The 21,142-nt window shown below is 37.2% G+C and overlaps 1 protein-coding gene across 1 annotated transcript in view; it reads left to right on the top strand.

Moving 5' to 3' along the window:
• The window catches only part of NUP210 (nucleoporin 210), a 68,149-nt gene extending 47,564 nt beyond the window's left edge, over window positions 1-20,585 (top strand). Inside the window, exons 25-40 of the mRNA XM_038185979.2 lie at window positions 576-755; window positions 2,182-2,262; window positions 3,219-3,350; window positions 3,551-3,709; window positions 4,589-4,680; window positions 5,919-6,093; window positions 9,797-9,972; window positions 11,350-11,567; window positions 12,078-12,214; window positions 12,793-12,916; window positions 13,712-13,858; window positions 15,882-16,132; window positions 16,734-16,953; window positions 17,527-17,622; window positions 17,752-17,835; window positions 18,886-20,585. Of these exons, the coding sequence (XP_038041907.2) occupies window positions 576-755; window positions 2,182-2,262; window positions 3,219-3,350; window positions 3,551-3,709; window positions 4,589-4,680; window positions 5,919-6,093; window positions 9,797-9,972; window positions 11,350-11,567; window positions 12,078-12,214; window positions 12,793-12,916; window positions 13,712-13,858; window positions 15,882-16,132; window positions 16,734-16,953; window positions 17,527-17,622; window positions 17,752-17,835; window positions 18,886-18,986 (2,373 nt within the window). The 3' untranslated portion in view covers window positions 18,987-20,585. The remainder of the gene's footprint in view (window positions 1-575; window positions 756-2,181; window positions 2,263-3,218; window positions 3,351-3,550; window positions 3,710-4,588; window positions 4,681-5,918; window positions 6,094-9,796; window positions 9,973-11,349; window positions 11,568-12,077; window positions 12,215-12,792; window positions 12,917-13,711; window positions 13,859-15,881; window positions 16,133-16,733; window positions 16,954-17,526; window positions 17,623-17,751; window positions 17,836-18,885) is intronic.
• Window positions 20,586-21,142: the final 557 nt, after the last annotated feature.

Here is a 21,142-nt window from a genome sequence, read left to right as displayed (position 1 = left end):
AATGTGTACAACTTACTTTTAGCAGTAAATTTTCCATGTTAGCTGAGTTCTCACTGAATGTTCTTTCCACCAAGAGAGCAGTTTCATTCTTAAACCACCTTGCATTTGACTGTATTGCTGGATCAAAGGTTTTGTGTTTGTTGGCATTAAAGGGAGCATAAGCTTTTCCAGTGTCAAATACCAGGATAGCATTAATAAATCTGCCACCTGCATGAAGTTAAGCATAGTGAACTAGTTATACAAACAGGAACGCAGAGTTGTACCATGTGTGGTAAAAGAGAAAGTGAGGTAATTATTTTTTTCTTGAACTATCTGGCCTAGACCTAGCACCAACTGTCATAGTGTACAAAGCATACAGTATGTTTCTGTGCTAGTTTAACGTACTTCCCAGTCCAGCATCATGGATGGACTGGCATGCAGGCAAAATAAGTTCTGAGAATGTCTGGAAAGGCTCAGACAGCTTTTTCTTACTGATTACATTATGGTGCTGAGCAGGGAAAGGTGTACACTGTGACATTAACAAGAACAAATACCTGATGAACAAATTCAGTTGTTCTGTGTGTTATTAATTATAGATCACTTCAGAAGGAGGCCCTCAACCTCAATCCAACATCATTTTCTCCATCAGTGAGGAAAAGATTGCATCAGTCAACAGCGCTGGACTCATCAGAGGAGTGGCAGTTGGGAATGGGACAGTAACAGGAGTGGTGCAAGCTGTTGATGCAGAGACAGGGAAGGTTGTTGTGGTGTCCCAGGTGATGTATTATGCTACTGTTTGGGGCTGACAGTCTCTAACAACTCAAGAATTTGGATCAAATAGTCTTTTTGCATTAATATTGCCATCTTGTGTACTTTACTGTTGTTTTTTTTTTAATCTCCTTAAGAAAGCAGAGGTTTTTCCTCTCTGGTATGTGAGCTCATGCATTTGCTGACAAAGGAGATACCTTCAGCAGATAGCTAAGTGCTAAATCTTGCTGTATCTTAACACTAAGCTCTACTGATAATCCAAGCAGACTTTACGAACAGTCTGTTTGATAACTTTCAACTCGATTTTTAAATCTAGAAAAGCCTGTTTAAAGAAGCCTTTTCTAAAACAGCAGAAAGTTAAGGCAACGCAAGGAAGAAAAATACGGTTTAGCAGCATCTTATGTCAGTAGATGTCAGAAGGTAACTTGCCTAAGCAATCTCTTGTCTCTTAAGCTATAGGCAGGCCATGGAGAACAACATGGTCTTGTGCTGTGGTTTAAACCAGTCTATGGAGTTAAAGCAATGAATCTCTGAATTCCACTGAAGTCTGTGTCCGTATAACTTGCTACTAGCAGAGTGTGTGGGAGCTGTTGAGCAGGCCTACAGGGAGCACAGGTTCCTGGGACTTGCATGATGCTCAGTGCAGCATGTGCTGTGCCAGAGCTTATGGCTCTTCATTTGAGGTCAAGGGAGGAAGGCTGCTGCATACCACAGAGTTCTGCTGCTTGAAAGATGTCACTACAGTTCAAGAAGAAACTAAGTAAATTAAAGAAAAAAAAAAAGTGTCTGACTATATATATACCTGTACACAGACATCCACTCTGTAATGAGGGAGCAGCATCCTGCCCGGATGTTTGTCAGGAAGCAGAATAAACTTAAAGGTTCTATTGCCCAATGAGGGCCAGATCGTGGAGGGACATTTCCTCCACGATCTACAATAGAAATAAAAAGCTGTCAGGAATATAAGGATATTGTGAAGAGAAGACATCAGAGACATATATCATCCTTTTATTTTTGATTATCACCTTGGGTGTTTATTGTTTTTATTTCTTTCTAAATTATTTCAATGTGTTTGTTGTTGTTTGTTAACTTTTGGGATTATTCATCTGTCTCCCAGCGAATCCTATGATCCAGTCCCTTGCTTTCTGTCATATCTCAGCTCCATCATTCATCATGTCAGTAACCTTGAGCAGAGTATGTGTGTGTTTTAATTTAGATGGCATCTTTAAATGCCCATCAATTTACCAAAAAGGTAGTTCTATTGTAATCTCTTAGTCTAATACTGACCTATATCCATCTGTATTTTTCTGTAGTAAGTCACATGCAAATCACATGTCATTATCTAATCTCTATTGTCAAAATAGTGAATGGATCCCAAAAGTGAAATACAGTTCACAACAAATGTTTATAATGCCTGACCTTCTTCATTTTTAGGACAAAGTGGAAGTTGAAGTTGTACAGCTGACAGCTGTTAGAATTCATGCACCAATTACACGAATGAAAACCGGTACACAGGTCAGTTGATTTATGATTATTAGCTTTTATTGCCTTAAATTTTTGACCTGCATGTTGTGATCACTCCTACTAGAAAATTTGATAATACCACCCCAGCCCTGAGTGGCCTCCTGTTCTGAGGGTTATCACTGCTGATGCAGGAATATGTGTGCTTTCAATGGCAAAGCTCCAGAGCTGAATGTGTTAAAAAAAATAAAATGGGACAAGTTTACCTTGTACACATGACTGATTTTCAGAAATCCGGGCCCTGCTGAAGAAGCATTATTTAATCAGTTAATCTGAAGAAGGCTTCTTTCATCTTCATTCTAGCTGTAGTGGAGGCTTTCTTCCTTTGTATATTAAATATCTGCAGTATATCTGCTGACATATTGCACAGATACTGTTCAAATTGTTTTTAATAAGTTGTACTCAGACTCTGTATTTCTCCCAGAAGTTACTTATCCAAAAATAGCCAGAGATTTTAGGTCATTTTGGTGATTTAAAAAAAAAAAAAAAGTAAATCCCTGTTTTGTGTTTATATGCTATGTTGTCTTAATCTGGGGTTATGGAAGAAGGTAGTTGTCCTAAGCAAACAGTTAATCAGAGAGAGCATCTAGGCAAAGATGTAGAAAGCATGAGCATATAACTTAACTAAGATGAAGTGATTTGATGCTACAAATGGAACAAATTAATTAATCTTTTATGTTGGAAAACTGGTACTTGTTATTTTTTGTAGAACATGTAGCAAATGAGAGAGGATCAAAATGTACTTTCTTACAAGATGGTGTGGTTTGTTGTTTGTTTGTTTGTTTTTTGAAGTCTTCTGTGTGGTGCACACTTGCAACGTATACAGCAGCCAAACTGTTTCCTTCATAAGAAGTAGCATCTCTTGATCAATTAATTTTAAGTTTGTTTGCTGTGTGCGGGTTTAGTTATCGTCCTTGAATTACCTAAGACAGTGGTTTCTCTCTTTCTAGATGCCAGTTTATGTAATGGGCATCACCAGTAGTCAGACACCTTTTTCGTTTGGCAATGCAGTGCCGGGGTTAACATTCCACTGGTCTGTCACAAAGAGGGATACTCTGGACATAAAGACAAGACACAACGAGGTAACATGTGTGTGTGCATGCTTGTATGTATGTGTATCTTGGGAAAAGGAAACTGCCATGTAATGGGAATTAAGAAAATATTGTTGCTTCCACTTGCTCAAAATCAAAGAGCCATTGTCAGTGTTGGGTGTGGCCCTTCCTATATTATATCCATATCAACTTTCCATGAGTAAAACTTTGATTGCTTTCTTCTGTTCAAGGCTTCTTTTCAGCTTCCTGCGAAATACAACTTTGCAATGAATGTTTATGGCAGAGTAAAGGGAAGAACAGGCCTGAAAGTTGTTGTGAAGGTCCTTGATCCTGCAGCTAACCAGTTTTACAACATGGCAAGAGAGCTGTCTGATGAAATCCAAATTCAGGTATGATGATGTTGTGTAATTTTCTAATATTTCAGAGCTAAATTTAAGCCCGTATTTGAAGTCAGGAATTTTAAATGCAAAAATGTTGTTCTGACCTTGGCTCATCTTTGAGCCCTTACTGTTGTATAACGTTCCTGTATTTGGAAACTTGCAAGTTCCATCTGTTGGCAGGTTTTTACACTGAATAGCTACACACTGGTGTAATGCCTGAATGAAATTCAGGAGTTTAGGTTTGGTGTAGACCACCTGAAATTGAGGTGACTTTTACTTTTTGCAGGTAAGCAATGTTAGAGTAGTATGAAAACTTTGGTTCTGTAGTACCTCCTTGCATGGAGGTACTTCTGAAGTTTTGAATACTTCTTGTATCTAGTGGCTATCTTGTATGTCTATGCAAGTGTGTCAGCTTGGATCTGGAATTAACTTATGAAATAAATCTCCCATTGTTTCCACTTACCATGCTTTGAAGAACAGTTTCAAAGTATGTGAACTGGATTCCTTTATGAGGAACAAAAACTGGAAGATGTGTTTGAGGAATGCACCTCTGTGGATGTTCCATCCATAGGATCACACTAGGGGTTGTCTAAAATAATCTGGGAAAACGTGGGGTCTCCAACACTGCTTCACTTGACACATCTGCTTCTCTGTTCAAACTGCTTGGTAGTGTCAATATAGCCATAGAAATAAATGCTCTTCAGAATAATTTTTAAAAGATAGTGTGTATCACATTCTCAAATATTCATGTTTAATTTTCTGGCTTTTAACTTATATATAACATTTTATGTTATTTAAGATTATGGTTTTTTGTTTTGTTTTGTTTTGAAGATGAAATAAATGGCTTTCTGTGCACAGCAGTAGGCTAAAGTGCCTTTTATTTTCCAGGTATATGAAAAACTTCATCTAGTCACTCCAGAAGTGGAAACAGAACAGATCTTAATGTCACCAAATTCCTTTATTAAACTTCAGACGAACAGGTTAGAGAATGTTTTTTCATACTCTGATTTGTGTCAACAGTTTATCACAACTGTATCTTATCTCTACTCTTGGTTTCTTTCAAATCTTGTGTTGGTTAGATAATAGCTTGATAATTTATTTGATATTTGAACTTTTAGATCCTTATTTTTGAAAGATGCAGAGCCAGTTAAAGCAGTTGCATGCTTCCACCAGAGTTTTTATAGGCAATGAAAGCTCTATAGAAAATAGTTCTCTGCATTTCTCACACAGAGGCTATGGCTAGATTTTGAGATTAAAATGTCCTTCCCAAATGAGATAACATTTTTATAGCCTGTTTGCAGGCTTGTTTTGAGCTTGATATTTGGTTGCTCTTCTAAGCAATTTATTCTGATTATTTAGTGATTAATTTGCTATATAGCAATTTGTAAACTTTTTTTCCCAGTATCTTCACTATCTACTATTGCAGCCCCTATGTCTGAACTTTACCACCAAAAAAATTGCACTGTTGCCAGAAAAAGGGCTGCTAAAATACAGCTTGAATACGAGGCTTCTTAGAATAAAGTAGGCTATTTCTATCTGGATGGAGAAGCTTAGGAGGAAAAGAAAAACAGTTACAGTGTTTTGGAAGTTGTGGTAAGTGATACTTTAAAAGCAGCTAATGTCTCAGAATGCCAACTAATGAGTTTATGTATTTGCTCACTTTATTAATATGCAAATACCATGGTGAGAGTTACTCCAAAATTTAACCTTGTCTACAAAACCATTTCCTGGAAACTGATGAGATCCACTTAATCATGTCCCTGACTTTGTCTCTAATACCAGCATTGACCCTGGCAGAGTATCTGCCTCTAAATATCATTTACAGAAAATGACTACAGAAGCTGCATGTAGTAGTAGCCTTTCCCATTAGTGTTTGGAATCAAGTTTACATCAAGAAATGATAACACTGATTGGCAATGGGCAACAACTAGGTTTTAGTAAATGCATAAACCCAGATGAGACTTCGTCTAAGTAAGCTTGCAACACAACTGGATCTTTTCTTTTTTAGATTAGAGCACATTCTTCTCAGTTTATATTGCAAATATTTAGAAAAAAGCATACCAGATTAGGGCTGTTCTATGATCCTATGTCTTAGATTTGTATAATATATTGGTATAAATATGGTTTTACTTATTTACATGAGTTCCCTGTTTTTTCTTTGTGTTTGTTTTTTTTTGTTGTGTGTGTGTGGCTTTATTTGTTTGTTTTTTTCCTTAAGGGACCGAGTTGCTTCCCTGAGTTACCGTGTCCTGGATGGACCAGATAAAGTTCCTGTTGTAAAAATTGATGAAAGAGGTGTCCTTAATTCTGGGTCTTTGATAGGGTTATCAACAATTGAAGTAATTTCACAAGAATCATTTGGGATTAACCAGACCATTGTAGCTGCTGTTAAGGTAATATTTTTCTCTTTCTCTTTAGTGGGAGTTATAATTGACGTAGTTTTCCGTTAGTAGGATATTTTTATTACTGCATCAGAGTCAGTTAAATGCATGTTATGAATTTCCTTTCTGAAAAATGTATAGGAATTAATAGCTTTGGGCTTTGAAAAAAAAAAGTTCAGTATACAAGCTGGATAGAGATTAAATCCCACCAAATTCTTAAATATGGATACATCTTACAAAAAGTCTTTGGGTGCACGTACCTTTTAAAAAAAAAATCCTAAACAGTCTACAGAAGTTCAAATAAATAATAAAAAAGATATTACTGTTATAAGCATGCATTTGACAATAAGTGAAAAAAGTAAACATCATCTGCAGTAATGAACATAAATACCTTACTAGAGATGCTGTGTGTGATACCTAGATTTTCTAGATACCAGTAGTAACTGTAGAGCCCCCAGATTTAATTTTCTATGCTGTTTCCTAACCATTTAGCTTTTACATAATGAGAGCCTCTGCATGAGAAGACATAGCAGAAGCAATAAGTTCCCCGCATTTGGTGAGCTGGCAAGGAGCACGTCCAAGGATGCTGTGTGCCTAAACTACACTGAAATAGGGATTCTTTAAGGAAATACAAATATGTAGCAAAACTTGACAGTTTGGTTTCAGGCCAACAAAGCTTCTTTCTTTCCCCAAATATCATCTGTTAAACTAAATGCTGTTACATGAAGTATAATACATCTTATTGGATGCTTAGGGCACTTCATTTCTGTTCAGAAGTCCTTGTCCCAAGAACTTTCTTCATCTGGCAACATGAGCTTTGAGATACCCACTGCTCCACCTCCTCTAATCCTTTTTTACTCTGTCAGCATGTTTCCAGTATGTCCCAGCTAAAAGAAACATGTTTAATTCAAGTACTGACTTAAATTATTTGTAGGTTTAATTATTGTAATCACTGTGAAATGGCTTGATTGTGTTTTTTCTTTCTCTCTTTTTTCTTTTTTTTTTTTTACCATAACATTCAGTTTTTTCTCCTGGGAAGAGAATGAAAAAAGAGATTGTGGCTTAGTTTCACTAATGCCACTCCTGCTGCGAGGTGGTAGCAAGTAAATTCGTACAGCTCTGTTATAGATGACCTTGTTTCCTCCCTTCACTGCTGGATCTAGCTAGAGAAAGACATCTAATGACTTTGGAGTTGGCTCAAATGACATTTAGTCAGCATATAGTGGTACTGAAGTTAAATTCTCCCTTTGTGCATTCTTTCCGTACACAGTTACAATATCACGGAATTGTGGAGTCAGTGCACTGGTTTTAAGTCTGTGAAAGCTTTGTAGGAGGAACTGTCTCTGTTCAGAATCTCATACCACAGATTTATTTTCCTGTACTTAATAAAACTATTCTACTTCTATGGAAATAACATTTTTAACTTCACAATAACCCCATGAGTTCAGAGCATACTTTTGTCTTCTGTTTATGCATGAAGGACAGAGAGGACTTGAGTGGTTTTGCTGAAGGTCACATGCAAAAACTTGCAATGGAACAGCAGATGAGCTTTAATCTTGTTGTGTCATTGTAAGGCAGAGTATTCTCCTTCATGCCATCCTTCCTTTCATAAGTTCTTGTTTTGTCTATTTACAACTGTGCACAATTAAGAACCAAGCTGCAGCAGCATCTCTTAATGCTTAGACCTTCAACTTCACTCAAAAAAGACTATCTTATATAAGTCAAGGAGGACAGTGGAAGTAAGGAGTGATAGCAGTATGCCAAAGCTTAGCATGGAAGCAAACTAAGCATAGCTTAAAATAAAAAATACTTTAAAAACTGAGATGCTTTAACAGTAAGTACTATTTTTCTCAATATTAAATTTAGCAGCTGTCCATGTAGGCCAGTTTTAAATGAAATTTTAAAGTAAAGCAAGCCTGAAGATCGTTAAAGGAAATGTCATTTTTGCTAACTTGTTGCCTCAGCTAGTTGGGCAAAATGTCTGTGCAGTGTATCAGCTTGTGGAGTAGCCAGTTACATGTACTGTTTTTTAGCTACTCTTTTTTTTTCCAGATGCACCAAGATGCGATTTGCTTCAGGCCAAATTTGTTCTTTCCTTTTTATGTTTTGACATGTACATTTTCAGATTGCAGAGTTTTACATTTCAGCTGAGCCTCTTAGGTCAGAAAAAAAGGGAATTTCCTACAAGATAAGCTTGAGGGCTTCTTTTAAAATAGTTTTCTATATATGTCTGAAGTTTTTTTTTGCTTTCTCTACCCTTCCATTATTTATTTTTCAAAAGTTGTAACAGAAAGAGCAGACTTCTCTTTTATTGGGTAATTTTTTCTAGTTAACTTAGGTAAGCTAAGCAAGAACAGTAATTTTTATTTTATTTTATTTTATTCTTTTTAAGTTGTGAAATCTTTATCTTCAGTCAAACTTCCTTTAGAGAGGTGATAATAGAAAACTTTGGGGGTGGGGACATGTGGACAGTCTGGCAGATTTCTCTAAAGAAATTGGAGCAGAATTTCATAACTTCGCTCTTAGTTGAGGAGGAGCAGTAAGGCAGTGAAATGTAGCCTGCTGACCGCTAAGAGTTGTCAAGTGCCAGACCTGAGCGCTTTTGTCTCTTGCACTTACCTTCTGTCAGCCCAAGCCTTGGAGGATGGCCTGGCTGTAGCATCATACAACCAGCAGGGTGAAGGCAAGTGTGCCCAGGTCAGAAAAACCATAGCAGCACAGAACTTCAGGAGGGAGGGTGGTGAGTGGGTGGTGTTCTTTGCCACCATGAAGCCCTGTTGTTAGACCAACGCAGGCCTGTTTGAGGGGCAGCAGTTTGTAGACTCTGCAATGTTACTTTGCTGGGATTACCAGGGAACACCTTTGCAGCTACTGTTCATGTTTCCTTCATTGAGCAAACCTCCCACAGCCAAGGCTGTTAGAAGCTGCCTGTATCATCTAACCTTTCTCACTTAGTGCAGGGGAGCTAGGGAAACAGCAACCATTTCACCCCCTTATGCTCACAGTCACTGCAAGTTACTCCTGATCTGGTAGAGTGGGGAATAAATTGCATATTTCACTTCAGGAATTACTGGGAGGGAAGTCTAGGAAAAACTTGTTCTCTTGCATATCCAGGAAGGCTTACCAGTTCTACCTTGTATGACAAGAATGTAGCTACTGAGGCGTGTGATGTGGGTTTCTACATTGCTTCAATTCCCAGTGCTCTCAGAGAAAAATATGAAGAAATATCTGGTGGGAGGGTGGAAAGAAGAGAGAGCTAGATTCTTCTCTGGTAGGCAGTGTCGGGGCAAGAGGGAATGCACACAAACTGAAATGTGAAATTCTGTGTGAAGGTAGCAAAGCACTGAGAGGGCTGCTGAGCAGTGGTACAGGCTGCCCAGAGAAATTGTTGAGTCTGTCTTGGAGATGCTCAAAACCTGGCTGCACATGGTTCTGGGCATCTGGTTGTAGGTAGCCCAGCCTGAGCAGGGTGGCTGGCCTAGGCAACATCCAGAGGCCCCTTTCAACCACGGCTGTTCTGTGATTCTGTAAAATACGGATTATTATACGGATCATAAAAACTCCATGTCTCTGTACTGTTATATAGCTGAACATACAGAAAGTGATTTGTCAAGAAAACTTTGTATATTTGCATATTAAGACCCCTTTTTAGATGACTGTTATGGAGGCAACAAAAAAAGGCTATGTTGAATTTTTCACTCCTGGTGTTTTACAGGTGTATCCCATCTCCTACCTCAGGATCTCCATGAGTCCTATTCTGCACACGCAAAACAAAGAGGCATTACTGGCTCTACCTCTGGGTGTGACACTGACGTTTACAGTACATTTTCATGATAACTCTGGAGATGCTTTCCATTCACATAATTCTGTGCTTAGCTTTGCAACAAACAGGTAGGTATCTATCACGGCTGTTACGTATGGAGACCAAAAAGGCCAAGTACACATAGGCCAGTTACAGCAAGGAACAAACACTGCCCCAAAGATACCAGTTGAAGATGTAACTTGGACTGGGATTAAAAAGGAGAGGATTTTATCTTGGAGTCTTTCAGAGGCACTGTGGCAGAAAGAAGAGTTCCAGTTAGTAATCAATATTCTCTAGCAAATGGGAAGTTGCTCAGATAAGCATGATCCCTAGTGGGGCCTGCTGGGTACGTTTCTGCTTTACGTGACTCTGAATCATCTGATTGCGTACATCAGTGGCCTATATAAACAATTGATCTTATTAACATTTGCCTCGTCTTGCCTCTCCTTTTCTCCTCGTGCTTTGTTACACTGACTCACTTACATCTTATGTAAGATGGTGAACTTTCAGGATCAGAGGCTGTCTCTTCAGATGTGCATGTATAGCCTTTGTACAGCAGAGCCAAACCTCAAAAGGACTTTTGCTCTCTGCCTCAAAGAATAATAAATATTACAACACAACCCTCTTTGGTCATTAGTAAACAATCATTAATTCCATTACTATAACATAATGTGTTTTCTGCAGAGCACTTTATAGTTGCAACTTACTCATAATGATTAAAATGGGGGGAGGGAGGGAAGTTAAATGCAAGATTTTCTATCTTTCTCCTACCTGAACAATCTACAGAAATTGCTGTAGCATACAGAGGTCCTTGAGATAACACTACCCTAGCTTCTAAGCTAGATGTGGCATAGCCGCATCAGCATAGGGGTGATAATTAGCCTCAGACACAGAAGCACTGCTCATTAACCTCAGGTGCAGCACTCCACTGCCAGCTCTACCTACCCAGCCCTACTACTGTCAAGACTTTGCTGTCTTTGTGGGGTTGTGGTAGGATGGCAGCCTCTGTGCTGGGTACACGTAACTGCTCTGTGTGTTAGTGCACCTGGGAATGCTAAATTTTGGTAACTACCAGAACTTGTAATCAAATGTGATTTAGCTTTGTAAAGTTAGGGCTGGAAAGCTGCATGTTGTTTTAATTTCTTCTTAGCTCCCAGAGAAGAAGAAAAAAGAAACCAATTATCTAATTTTTAAAATTCTACATTTCTTAAAATTAGGAAATAATTCTAATACATAATTATGACCTCAGTATTTTTTCAGCATAACCATGTAAAAACTAAAATTTGGCTCAGTAACACCTGAGTCATTTTCGTTTTTCCTATTTTATCATTCTTCATTAGAAAATAGCCATCACAGAAAACAAGAAGCCAAACATCTAAAGCCAGAGTTTGTACCTACTATTTATTGTAGAAAGGGAGACATTAGCAAACTTGACTTACTACAAAAGCCTATCTTTTTATCTGCAGAGATGACTTTGTACAAATTGGGAAAGGACCCACCAACAACACATTTGTTATCCGGACTGTGAATGTAGGCTTGACCTTGCTTAAAGTTTGGGATGCCGAACACGGTGGAATTGCAGACTACGTCCCCCTTCCTGTGCAACATGCCATTTTTCCTGAACTCGTAGATGTGGTGGTAGGTGATGTCCTCTGCCTGAGTACTTCACTGATAAACCATGAAGGTAAGCAGCACTTCAGTGACTGTTTATGCAGCCATATAATTTGACATCAGCCTGCCTTTCTCATTCTCAGGAAAACTAAATGCATAATTTATGATGTTTGTTCAGCATCAAATGTCACTGTTCTTGTTAATGATAAAAATAGGTTTGATCAACTCCTCTAATTTTAATTGTACCATGCAATATTTTGCTTGTATGGAATTCATGAGCATCAGACCTCAGACATTCCCGTTCTCTTCACTTGAAAGGGCTGGTTTTTGTTTGGTGGTTGTTGTTTTTGTGGGAATGGTGCAAAGAAATGATCAGGATGGTCTGACTTCACTCCCTGTTTTTAACTCTTAGTATTAATGTGTTTTTGTCAGAGTGACTGCAAGTCAGTTGGTGTGTGTGCATGACAGAAGTAAAACCCTGCTGCCCATAAAATGGGCAAATAAAAAAGACACCAGTGTGCAGAACGAACTGCCTCAGCTACATGAATTTGTTGCTCAGTGTACAAATGACGTATCTTTACAGGCCTGCCAGGCATATGGAGCTCCTCATTAAGTAGTGTCCTTCAAGTTGACTCCAAGACTGGTGTAGCTGTGGCAAGGGATTCTGGTGTTGCCACGGTCTATTATGAAATTCCTGGATTACTTAAAACATACAGAGAGGTGAGGCACTGCTAAATCCTACCAGTACTGCTAAAGTTTGTTTGCTTCAGCAAAAGTATGTTCCATGAGATTTTTAGTTAGAAATTTTTAGATCCAAGTGTACATATATTTAAATAGTTTATTTATTTACATTAAATATAAATAAATATACAAATGTAAGTATAAGCACAGAAAGATAAATATAAGCACTCCTTTTTAAAGAAGAAACTATTTAAATGTATAAATAAGCATGTTCCTGCCTAATGGTTGGAAAGTGTACAATATGTGTCCAAACATGTCATTTAAAAAAAAAAAATTATTTGTGTTAAAGAGTATAATTGAGACTAATAGTTTGTGCCTTTAGCCCATATGATTCCTACATTGTACATTTGGTTGCTTGGCTAAAGTGTTCCCAGGTGCTAAGTAATTTCTGAGTAAGGCTGCTTTTATGAGTTTCACTGTAGGACACAAACTCTTGGGGGTCTTATCTGTTATACATATAAAGATACATACATGGCAGTCAATTCAATTTGGTTTGGCCTCCGTTTTTGTAAATTTTATACCAATTTTGGTAACCGTGTACTTCATCCTTTATTCAGATAATTGTTAATATACCTCAGAGGACTACAGCAATGCATGTGAGTGGAGTGAAAACCAGCTTAGAAGGAGTTGCAGCCTCAAAAGTAATAGTTCTGATTGGAGAAGGAAATAAAAATTTGAAAGGTATGATGAAAAAATTGTTTATGCTATATATTTATTGCTTAATATGTTTTTATATTCACAATAGGTGCTTCTTTGAATGGTCTTTGTAGCCAGTGTAGCAAGGTCTCCATGATCCTCTAATGCCTATTCAGTCCTAGATAACTGAAGTGTTGGTTGTGGTCATATCAAAAAACAGTTAACAGGCAATCAGCTAAACGCTTGTTTCTATACTTAATTGCACTTGCCTTCTCAGTAAGTTAAGCATGCTCAGTAAGAAAAAATATTGAAGTGGTTGCCATCCTTAATTTTTTTTCAGAAACTTTCATCAGTTAGAAAGACGTAATACAGAGATAAAACATCATCTTGTATCTGTTAATTAATAAGCTGTATTTTGCTTGATCGTGGTCCCTTTTTGTTATTACCTCAATACTTAACATTTATTGAAATAATATTTTATTGTACCTTATATAAATTATTAGCTGACTGAAAAATTTCCTGCCAGATACTAAAACAAAAATCTAGACTCCCAGGATCATATAAGGTATTCAGCAGACATATCTGAGCTGACAATTCTTTCTAGTTAATTCTTTTCTGTAAATAAATTATTCCTGTAAAAAAAAAAAAAAATCTTTTATTGTTTCTTTGGCATTAGATTTGAGATAGGCCTGCTGTCTGTTATTCCCAGCTATTTCAAGATTATCATAACCTGATGAAACTATTTTGGAAGGTAGTAGAATAACTTGATATCTTAAGCCATGGTTTTGTTTTACAGGGGAGCCTTGTAATTCTTTTTTTTTTTTTTTTCCTTCCCCTCAGGAGGGTGCTTGCCTGCTCAGATTGAAGCCATTGCTGAATTACAGCCACAGTCCATTATCAGTTGCCATCTAAATTTTAACGGTGATACATTTGACTTCCCAGCACATGATATTTTCATAGCAGAACCTGGATTTGATGCAGTTTCAGGTAAGATTAGAGAAGATGCTGTGATGCAGGCAGACACTTTGAATTCTGTTGTGGTTTAGTCCAAACGCCCAAACAGATTTTCTGCTGAAGCCTCTGAGCTTTGCTGGTAGGTTCTTAGGCTTCAGTGAGTTGCTAATGTGTACTCTACTTGTTTAAGTCAATCGTTTTCTGCAGTGATGTTTACTTGTTTACGGAGAAACTCAGAAATCGGCGGCAGCCCATTCCATGTCTTTCTTCCTGACTTACTATTGTAACTCTGAAAAACTCTGCCCTATACAATACTGAAGTAGCTTCCCCCCCACTAGGGCAGGGGGAGCAAACTTCAATATGCTTTTTATTACAGTGTCCACAAATTAGGTTGTAATTTTGCAAACTACTACACATGTATTTGTAGTTACATAGACAGTCCAATGATATCTTGAGACAGAAGTGATGGTATTGCAGAACATAGACATAATATATGGGTTGACACACTTTACAAAACTAGCAGCTGTCCAATTCTTACTCCAACTCAGCAGTTAAAACAAAACAAAAAGGAAAAAGCTACATTGTGTATGATATGACATGCAAATACAGGGCCTGACATTCTTTTCTTAAACTATGGAACCAAAACATTTCCTTCTTCACCTGCTACAAATGAGCACTTGGGTGACAAATGTTCCAGAACTGGAAACATTTGCAAGAATAAACAGCCAGTAGCTAAACATATTTAGATGTTCTTTGGCTAGAAATCAGTGCCTGTGTCATATACTTAAATGCAGTAGAAGTTAAGACTAGGGATAAAAGGAAAGAATTATGAATTTTAACATCTGGATACTAAGGATCATTAAATTTCACTTAATTATTTGCTGCAGAGTCAAATATTCTTTGTGCTGGATGTTGGTCTTTTAAAAGCCCTGGCACCATAGTTATTGCAGTAAAACTAACCTTTACGAGTAAAATGAGGGAAGTAGCTTAAATGTGAAAGTCCGTAATATGTTTTGAATTCTTTGGGTTCTACAATTCAAACATTTCTGGAATTTATCAAACCTTCAAATTTCTCTTTGCAACCTGAGTGCTGTATTTTTTATTTTTTTTTAATGAAAGCTAGAATTCCTACATACTCCCAAAACAACACAAGCTGGGACTTGAAAGGAGGGAAAATTACCAGATACTGAGGAAATTGAAATAAAATTGTGAAAGTTGTCTGCAACGTGTATTAGTGTTTTATAACCATAACATGACTTTAAAAAGAACAAAATACCATGGATTTTATGGAAATAACATGAATCATCTGCTGGGTTAGTCCCTGTACCTACTGTGTAAAACTGTTACACCTTGTGTAACAGTGGCTGCCTCTGGTACTTTGTTAGGAAAAGGAAGTAAGGGGAAAATATGTATGTAGCCAAATTCTGCTTATTACTTATGCTTTGTATCATCCATACTGTAGGAGTTTTTTTTTCCAACTATATTTATCACTAATTATAGACTAAGAGGTTCCATACAAGATTAGAAACATAGTGAATATCTAACTTTTAATGAAGCTCTTAAAAATAATTAACCATGCTTTCACAGAACTGATGATGGTGATGGTCATTGACCACTGGTCATTTTAACATTAGATGAAAGCATAATAAGTAACAGTAAAACGTAAAGCCTTTTTATCAATATTAGCATAAATGAACATTCAAAGTAGAATTGAATCTCACTGCAGTTAGAATTAAATCTCACAGGGACTGAAAATTGTCACTTCATACTTTGTGTTGGATGGGCTGCTTTTTTTGGTTGGTTGGTTTTGTTTTTTGTTGTTGATAAATCATGATGCTTAGTTTGGGGCAAGAATTCTTCTGCTTTTGTAATGGGATTGTGATGCTTGAACAAGCTGATGCACCGTGTTCAATTTGTCATTTGCCCACCCACCCCTGAACTTGTTCTGGATTTTAGCTTTTTTTTTGGTACTTCTCTGAAGATGTCACAGTGATCTCATTCTGCATGGAGGGAAAAACAACAACAGTTAACAGTCAAAATCCTTTTGTTTTTGTAGGACATTACACCTGTTCCATCACAATGCACAGGCTCACTGACAAGCAGTTGAAGCATCTCAGCATGAGTAAAACTGTGCTCAGGGTTACAGCTTCAGTCCAAGGCAGCCACATCGCCGCGGAGCAGATTGGCACTGAGGTGCCATTCAATCCTGGGTTTTATGCTGACCAAACAGAAATGCTTTTAAGTAACCATTACACGAGCTCTGATGTGAAAATTTTTGGCGCCACTGAAATACTTGATACCCTTGAGGTAAGTGTATTGCTGGAAAGCATTAAAGCACAGTTAAAAAGCATTTTGAGCTGTTACATGCAGCTTCCTAACCAAATGGACTCTGTGCTACCTTTCCCATCTCAAGATTGAGATGGTTTGGAAATGCTTATTTTTAATGTATTACTCCCCAGTTTTAACTCTTGCTTCAAGGTAGAAGAAATGTGTCAGGCTCACCTGTGTGCTAACTGGGATGTGTAAACCACCACACGTGCGGGAGCAGAAAAATTTGCTAGATCCCTAGTGGTAGGGGTAGCTATTTGCCCACTTATTTGTTTACCCACAGTTCACGTAGCCCAGTGAACTTTCATTTTATTGAAATGAAAAAGCTTTCATTTTATTCTCCTGTATGGGCTTGGCCCAGACCCCCAGAAGTAGTGGTTAATAGGGCAACCTGAATAAACAGGGGTGAAGTGCTGAAGGTGTCAGGGTAAAGGTACAACCAAGTTCAGCTCTTGCCGAGGGATGAGTTGGTCTAGGTTTGTGTGGAATATTATTTCTGAAGCATGGCCTGGAAGATGGAGGTGTGTCTTGCTTTTCAAACAATCTATTTCAGGATTTTTTTTATTTTTTTCTTTGGCAGGTGAAATGTGGGTCACCAATGGTGAAGGCATTAGAGAAGGAGAAATCCTATGGGCTGCCTAGTTATGTGGTCTACACTGTCAGTCTGTCCGATCCAAGGGTTTCAAGCCAGGGAACCTTATCAACTACTCTAACCGTCTCTAGTCCTATGACTGACCAGTCTATCACTATCCCAGTAACAGTGATTTACTTGACTGACAGAACCAGTGCACCAGTGAGGCGTAAGTTGATCTCTAGACTCTATATGTGCCAGAATAAACCCATTATTTACATTAATGTTTAAAGTTATAAACTTTGACATGTTAAAATCTGGGCTGGCAGTTCCCATTATCACTGACATTTAAGCTACTCACTATGACCAGAAGACTTAAATACTCATAATTGGTTGTAATTGCTTATTATGACTGAAGCTGAACATACTTTCCTTTTGGGCCAGCCCAAAATACTCTGCTGAAGTATCTAAATATCTCAGTGCTAAAGTGTCCAACAGTCTTTTTTAGCTTTGCTTTTATTTACTCTCTTGTTTTTTACGAAAATTGGTAAGCAGATCTGGGCTGAGGAAAATAAAGAACACTGCATATTAATGTTTTAAGATGCTTGTGGCAAATTTTTAAGATTGCATTGGAAATAGTCTTTAGAATTGAAATCACACTATGTAAGTTGAATAAATGTATTTAGTATAAATACTCAAATAGAAATAGCCAAAAGACGGTAAAGAACAACTCCTACAGCAAATTGGGAGGGATAAGGTGCTCTTTTAACTTAATGTTGTCTCCTTTTAATCGGTTCTACAGATGGAGCAAGTCTATTCCAACACTTCCTTGATTCCTATCAAGTAATGTTCTTCACGCTTTTTGCACTATTAGCGGGGACAGCTGTTATGATCATAGGTAAGAGAATGAAAAACTGCAGTAATACTTTTTCAATGACTTTATACATACTATACATTAGTTGTGAGATGTAAAGGAATTATTTCCAGGCTGAATGTTTTCTTGTTTTGTTTTTACAATGTCTTTCAGCCTATCATGCAGTGTTCTCACCAAAAGAACAGCACACTCATCCAGCGTTTACCCCAAGGACAACGCCTCAATGCAGCCCTAACAGTAAGCAGCTGTTGCCCAGTTATGAATGAATTAATTATTAGTCTTGATACTGCATTTGAATTCAATTTAGGAATGCACCTCCATTAGCCTATACACTGACTTAAATGATTATGAGCATTGTGCCAGTTTCTAGAAAATTTGTTGTGTCTCTCCTCCCCATTCCCCAACTTTACGTTTCCACATCACTAGTTCTTTAGAAAATCTTGGCCGTCTTCAGCAACACTGGAAATAGGGAGCATGTTAAAAGTCTGTGAATTCATGGAAATCATGAGATACATAGAGAGGAAGGAGAGATTCACAGCTTTGCTCCTACCAAGGACAACTAAAGCAGAAGTCTGTTGCTGATACAATGTGCTTTGCAGCAGCTGTCTGGTTGTTCAATTCACATGACATCAGATTAGCTGCAGCATGTGCTGCATTTCTTGTGCAGTCGGCATGCTGTGAGGTACTGGGATCCGGATCTATAATAAGACAGGGAAGGGCAAATGTTAGGGGGACAAAGGACACAAATCTGTTGCTAGACTGCTTTGATCCTGCAGTCATGTTTTGCTTGTATTGCTTGGTATGATACTGACTTCCTATTTTAATTTATTTGCAGTGTTGCAGAATCAAACTCTTTTTAAAAGCATGCAAAAAACACCTATTAATTGTAAGGGTCTGTAATAAACTGTGGCAATTAAAATTCGCATTACTACAGATGTAATCAAGATACTGGTAGGCTTCTCTCCTGTTTGTAAATACATGTCTGATACTTCAGATAAAATAAACTCCACCTGAAAGTTACTTGCTAAAGTGAAATGTATTGTGTCCCCCTCGGAGGATTTAATTTTTTTAATTCAAGTCCTTAATGAGAAGACCTATAAAACTTTTATACTTATAGGATGTCTCTTCAACAGGCATTAAGCTAAAGGAAGGTTACTTCACTCTAAATGGATTATTAGACTTGCTTACCAGATGTTCCAACAAATAATCAGGGGCAGTTAATTTTTTCCTTTTACCTCCGCCATTCCTGAGTATTCCTGAGTTTTTCTGATTTTCCCTGTGTTTTAGGTTTCCCTGCATCACCTGTGGTTTCCAGCAGTCCTCAGTCCTCAGGCAGGAGAACAAGCCCATCATCCCTACTCTGGAGCACCAGTTATGGTTCACGTTAGAGAAAACAGAACTCATCATCATGCACTAGGACTAAGGAAAAAAAAAAAAAAGCAGTGCCTTTAATGATAAATTTCAGAACTGTTGCACTTTTGATGCAATTCTAGTCATCTCTTGAGTATAGTTTCATATTTTTTCTTAATTTTTCATAATGATTTTAATATTTAGAGCTCTTTGCATTTTTTATGTCATTGCTTTAGTTCTCTTAAAACTTATTTTATCCGCTGTTTTATGCTCAGTTGATAAGGTTGAATGGACAAAAAAGTGTTCATGCTAAGCTAGCTTTCTTGCACTTCAAGCAGGTAGAAGTCTGAGTGATAGTGATCAAAGTTTTTATTTACTTTTGGAAAAATTAACTTTCTTTTTAATGATTTTTTTTAAAAAGGGAAATAGAAAAACAGGTGAAATATGAGCCAAAAATATGAAGGATTGTATATTTCAAATTAGTTTTTTATTTTGAGTTAGACTCAGGAATGTACTGCACTGATAAATATTCTTTTGTTTAGCCTTACAATGTGATCAGTGGTTCATCAACATAATTTGCTGTTTAAACATTGGGAATGCTGGAACAACTGTGAATAGATTTGAAGGTGTTTTTTTTTTTTTCATTATTGTTATTTTATTTTTTTAACTAAAAAAATAAAACTGTTTTAAATTTGGCTTCCTTTGGGTACAACTGCAGTATTCCCTTCTTGTTATTGTGTAAGCACTTTTTTTGGACTGTGAATGTTGAAAGCATGTGCCTTCTAAGAGGATCTTTCTTCTGATAGTAAATATTTTTAATTGAAGGCAGTTATCTTACCTGTGTTCTGATCATAAATATAATACGTTTTACATATAGAAATACCTCAGTAGGAACTGAGCCTCCTTTTATTACCACTGGGCACGTGATGCACTGGAAAGTAAGTGGCTTATTTCATAGTTACAGTGAGTGACTTTTTCAGTTGGTTCAGTGTTGCTAACCTCTGGTGTACTTGTGTACTTACTAATAGAGCCACACCCAGAATTTTGATCTAACCTATACAGATATTATTGGTATGACCAGACTTTGGAATACTTGTACTGTAATATCCTACTACTAAGTGCTTGTTGATCTGCTGAATACAATGTAGCATTTCACTGCATATGTATTACTGATTTTTTTTGTTTGGTTTGTGACAGTTGTTTTTTTCCCCTGAATAACTATGATACAGATATAAAACGCACAATTCAGAGTACGTTAGAAAGTACTCTGCTAAATCAGGCAGTTGATCACTATGTATACTCAGATGTGTTATGTTTTCTAAAAAAGATGGCAGTGAGGTACGCTGACTCGAACTTCTTTCTAAATAAATTTAATTTTAAACAGTTGGCAGGGAAGACACTGGTTACAATAGTTGGTAATATTCCCTAAGGATGGAAAATGCCAATGGCATGTAGTTTGGATTTCATGAAGTAGTGCAAAAAAGCAAAATTGTTACATGTTATTCTAAGTTTTGTATAATTTATTTGCCTGTTTTGGAAAAATGTGTGCCTTACATGCTACTACTAAAAGTTGGCAATTCAGGTGTAAATAAATAATCATTTCTACCTGTTTTATTTAATAAAGCTTTGTAAAATTCCTTTAGTATACTGTTAATGAACTTTCTTGGGTTTTAGCTATTCACAATTTGGCTTTAGATTGTATTATTTGTACTTCACTTCCTACATTTCACAGGATCTCAGAATTGTAGGGGTTGGAAGGGACCTCGAAAGATCTTTGTCTAACTTTTGTGGGTATACCTCACTTTCCACACCACCCCTGCCACAATAAGCCATTTTGTTGTGAAAGCATTCTTGATTCTGACTCTTAATACTTTTAATACTCAGTTGGCTGAGTATTAAAATACATTCTTCCTCTCACTCCAGTAGTGGAAAAGCTTTTTAGCTGTGAACTCCAACTGCAAACAGTTGAAAGGGAATTTGATGTTGAGTTTGATGGGGGCAAAATAAGGTAAGGTAGCATAAGGTCTTCTTTTTGCATTAGCTTGGAATCACTAAAAGTGTGTTTTAGTGTTGTCTTAATGCACTAATTGTGCTAATTAACACAGTAGTAGTATTGTTAATATGCATTATTGTGACTGTCATATAAACAGTAGAAGTAAAATGCTTTGTATAGAACATAGCTGGAGAATGAATG

The sequence above is a fragment of the Anas platyrhynchos genome, chromosome 13 (genome assembly GCF_047663525.1).
Source record: "Anas platyrhynchos isolate ZD024472 breed Pekin duck chromosome 13, IASCAAS_PekinDuck_T2T, whole genome shotgun sequence".
Lineage (NCBI taxonomy): Eukaryota > Metazoa > Chordata > Aves > Anseriformes > Anatidae > Anas > Anas platyrhynchos.
This window is presented reverse-complemented; position numbering and strand designations above follow the sequence as displayed.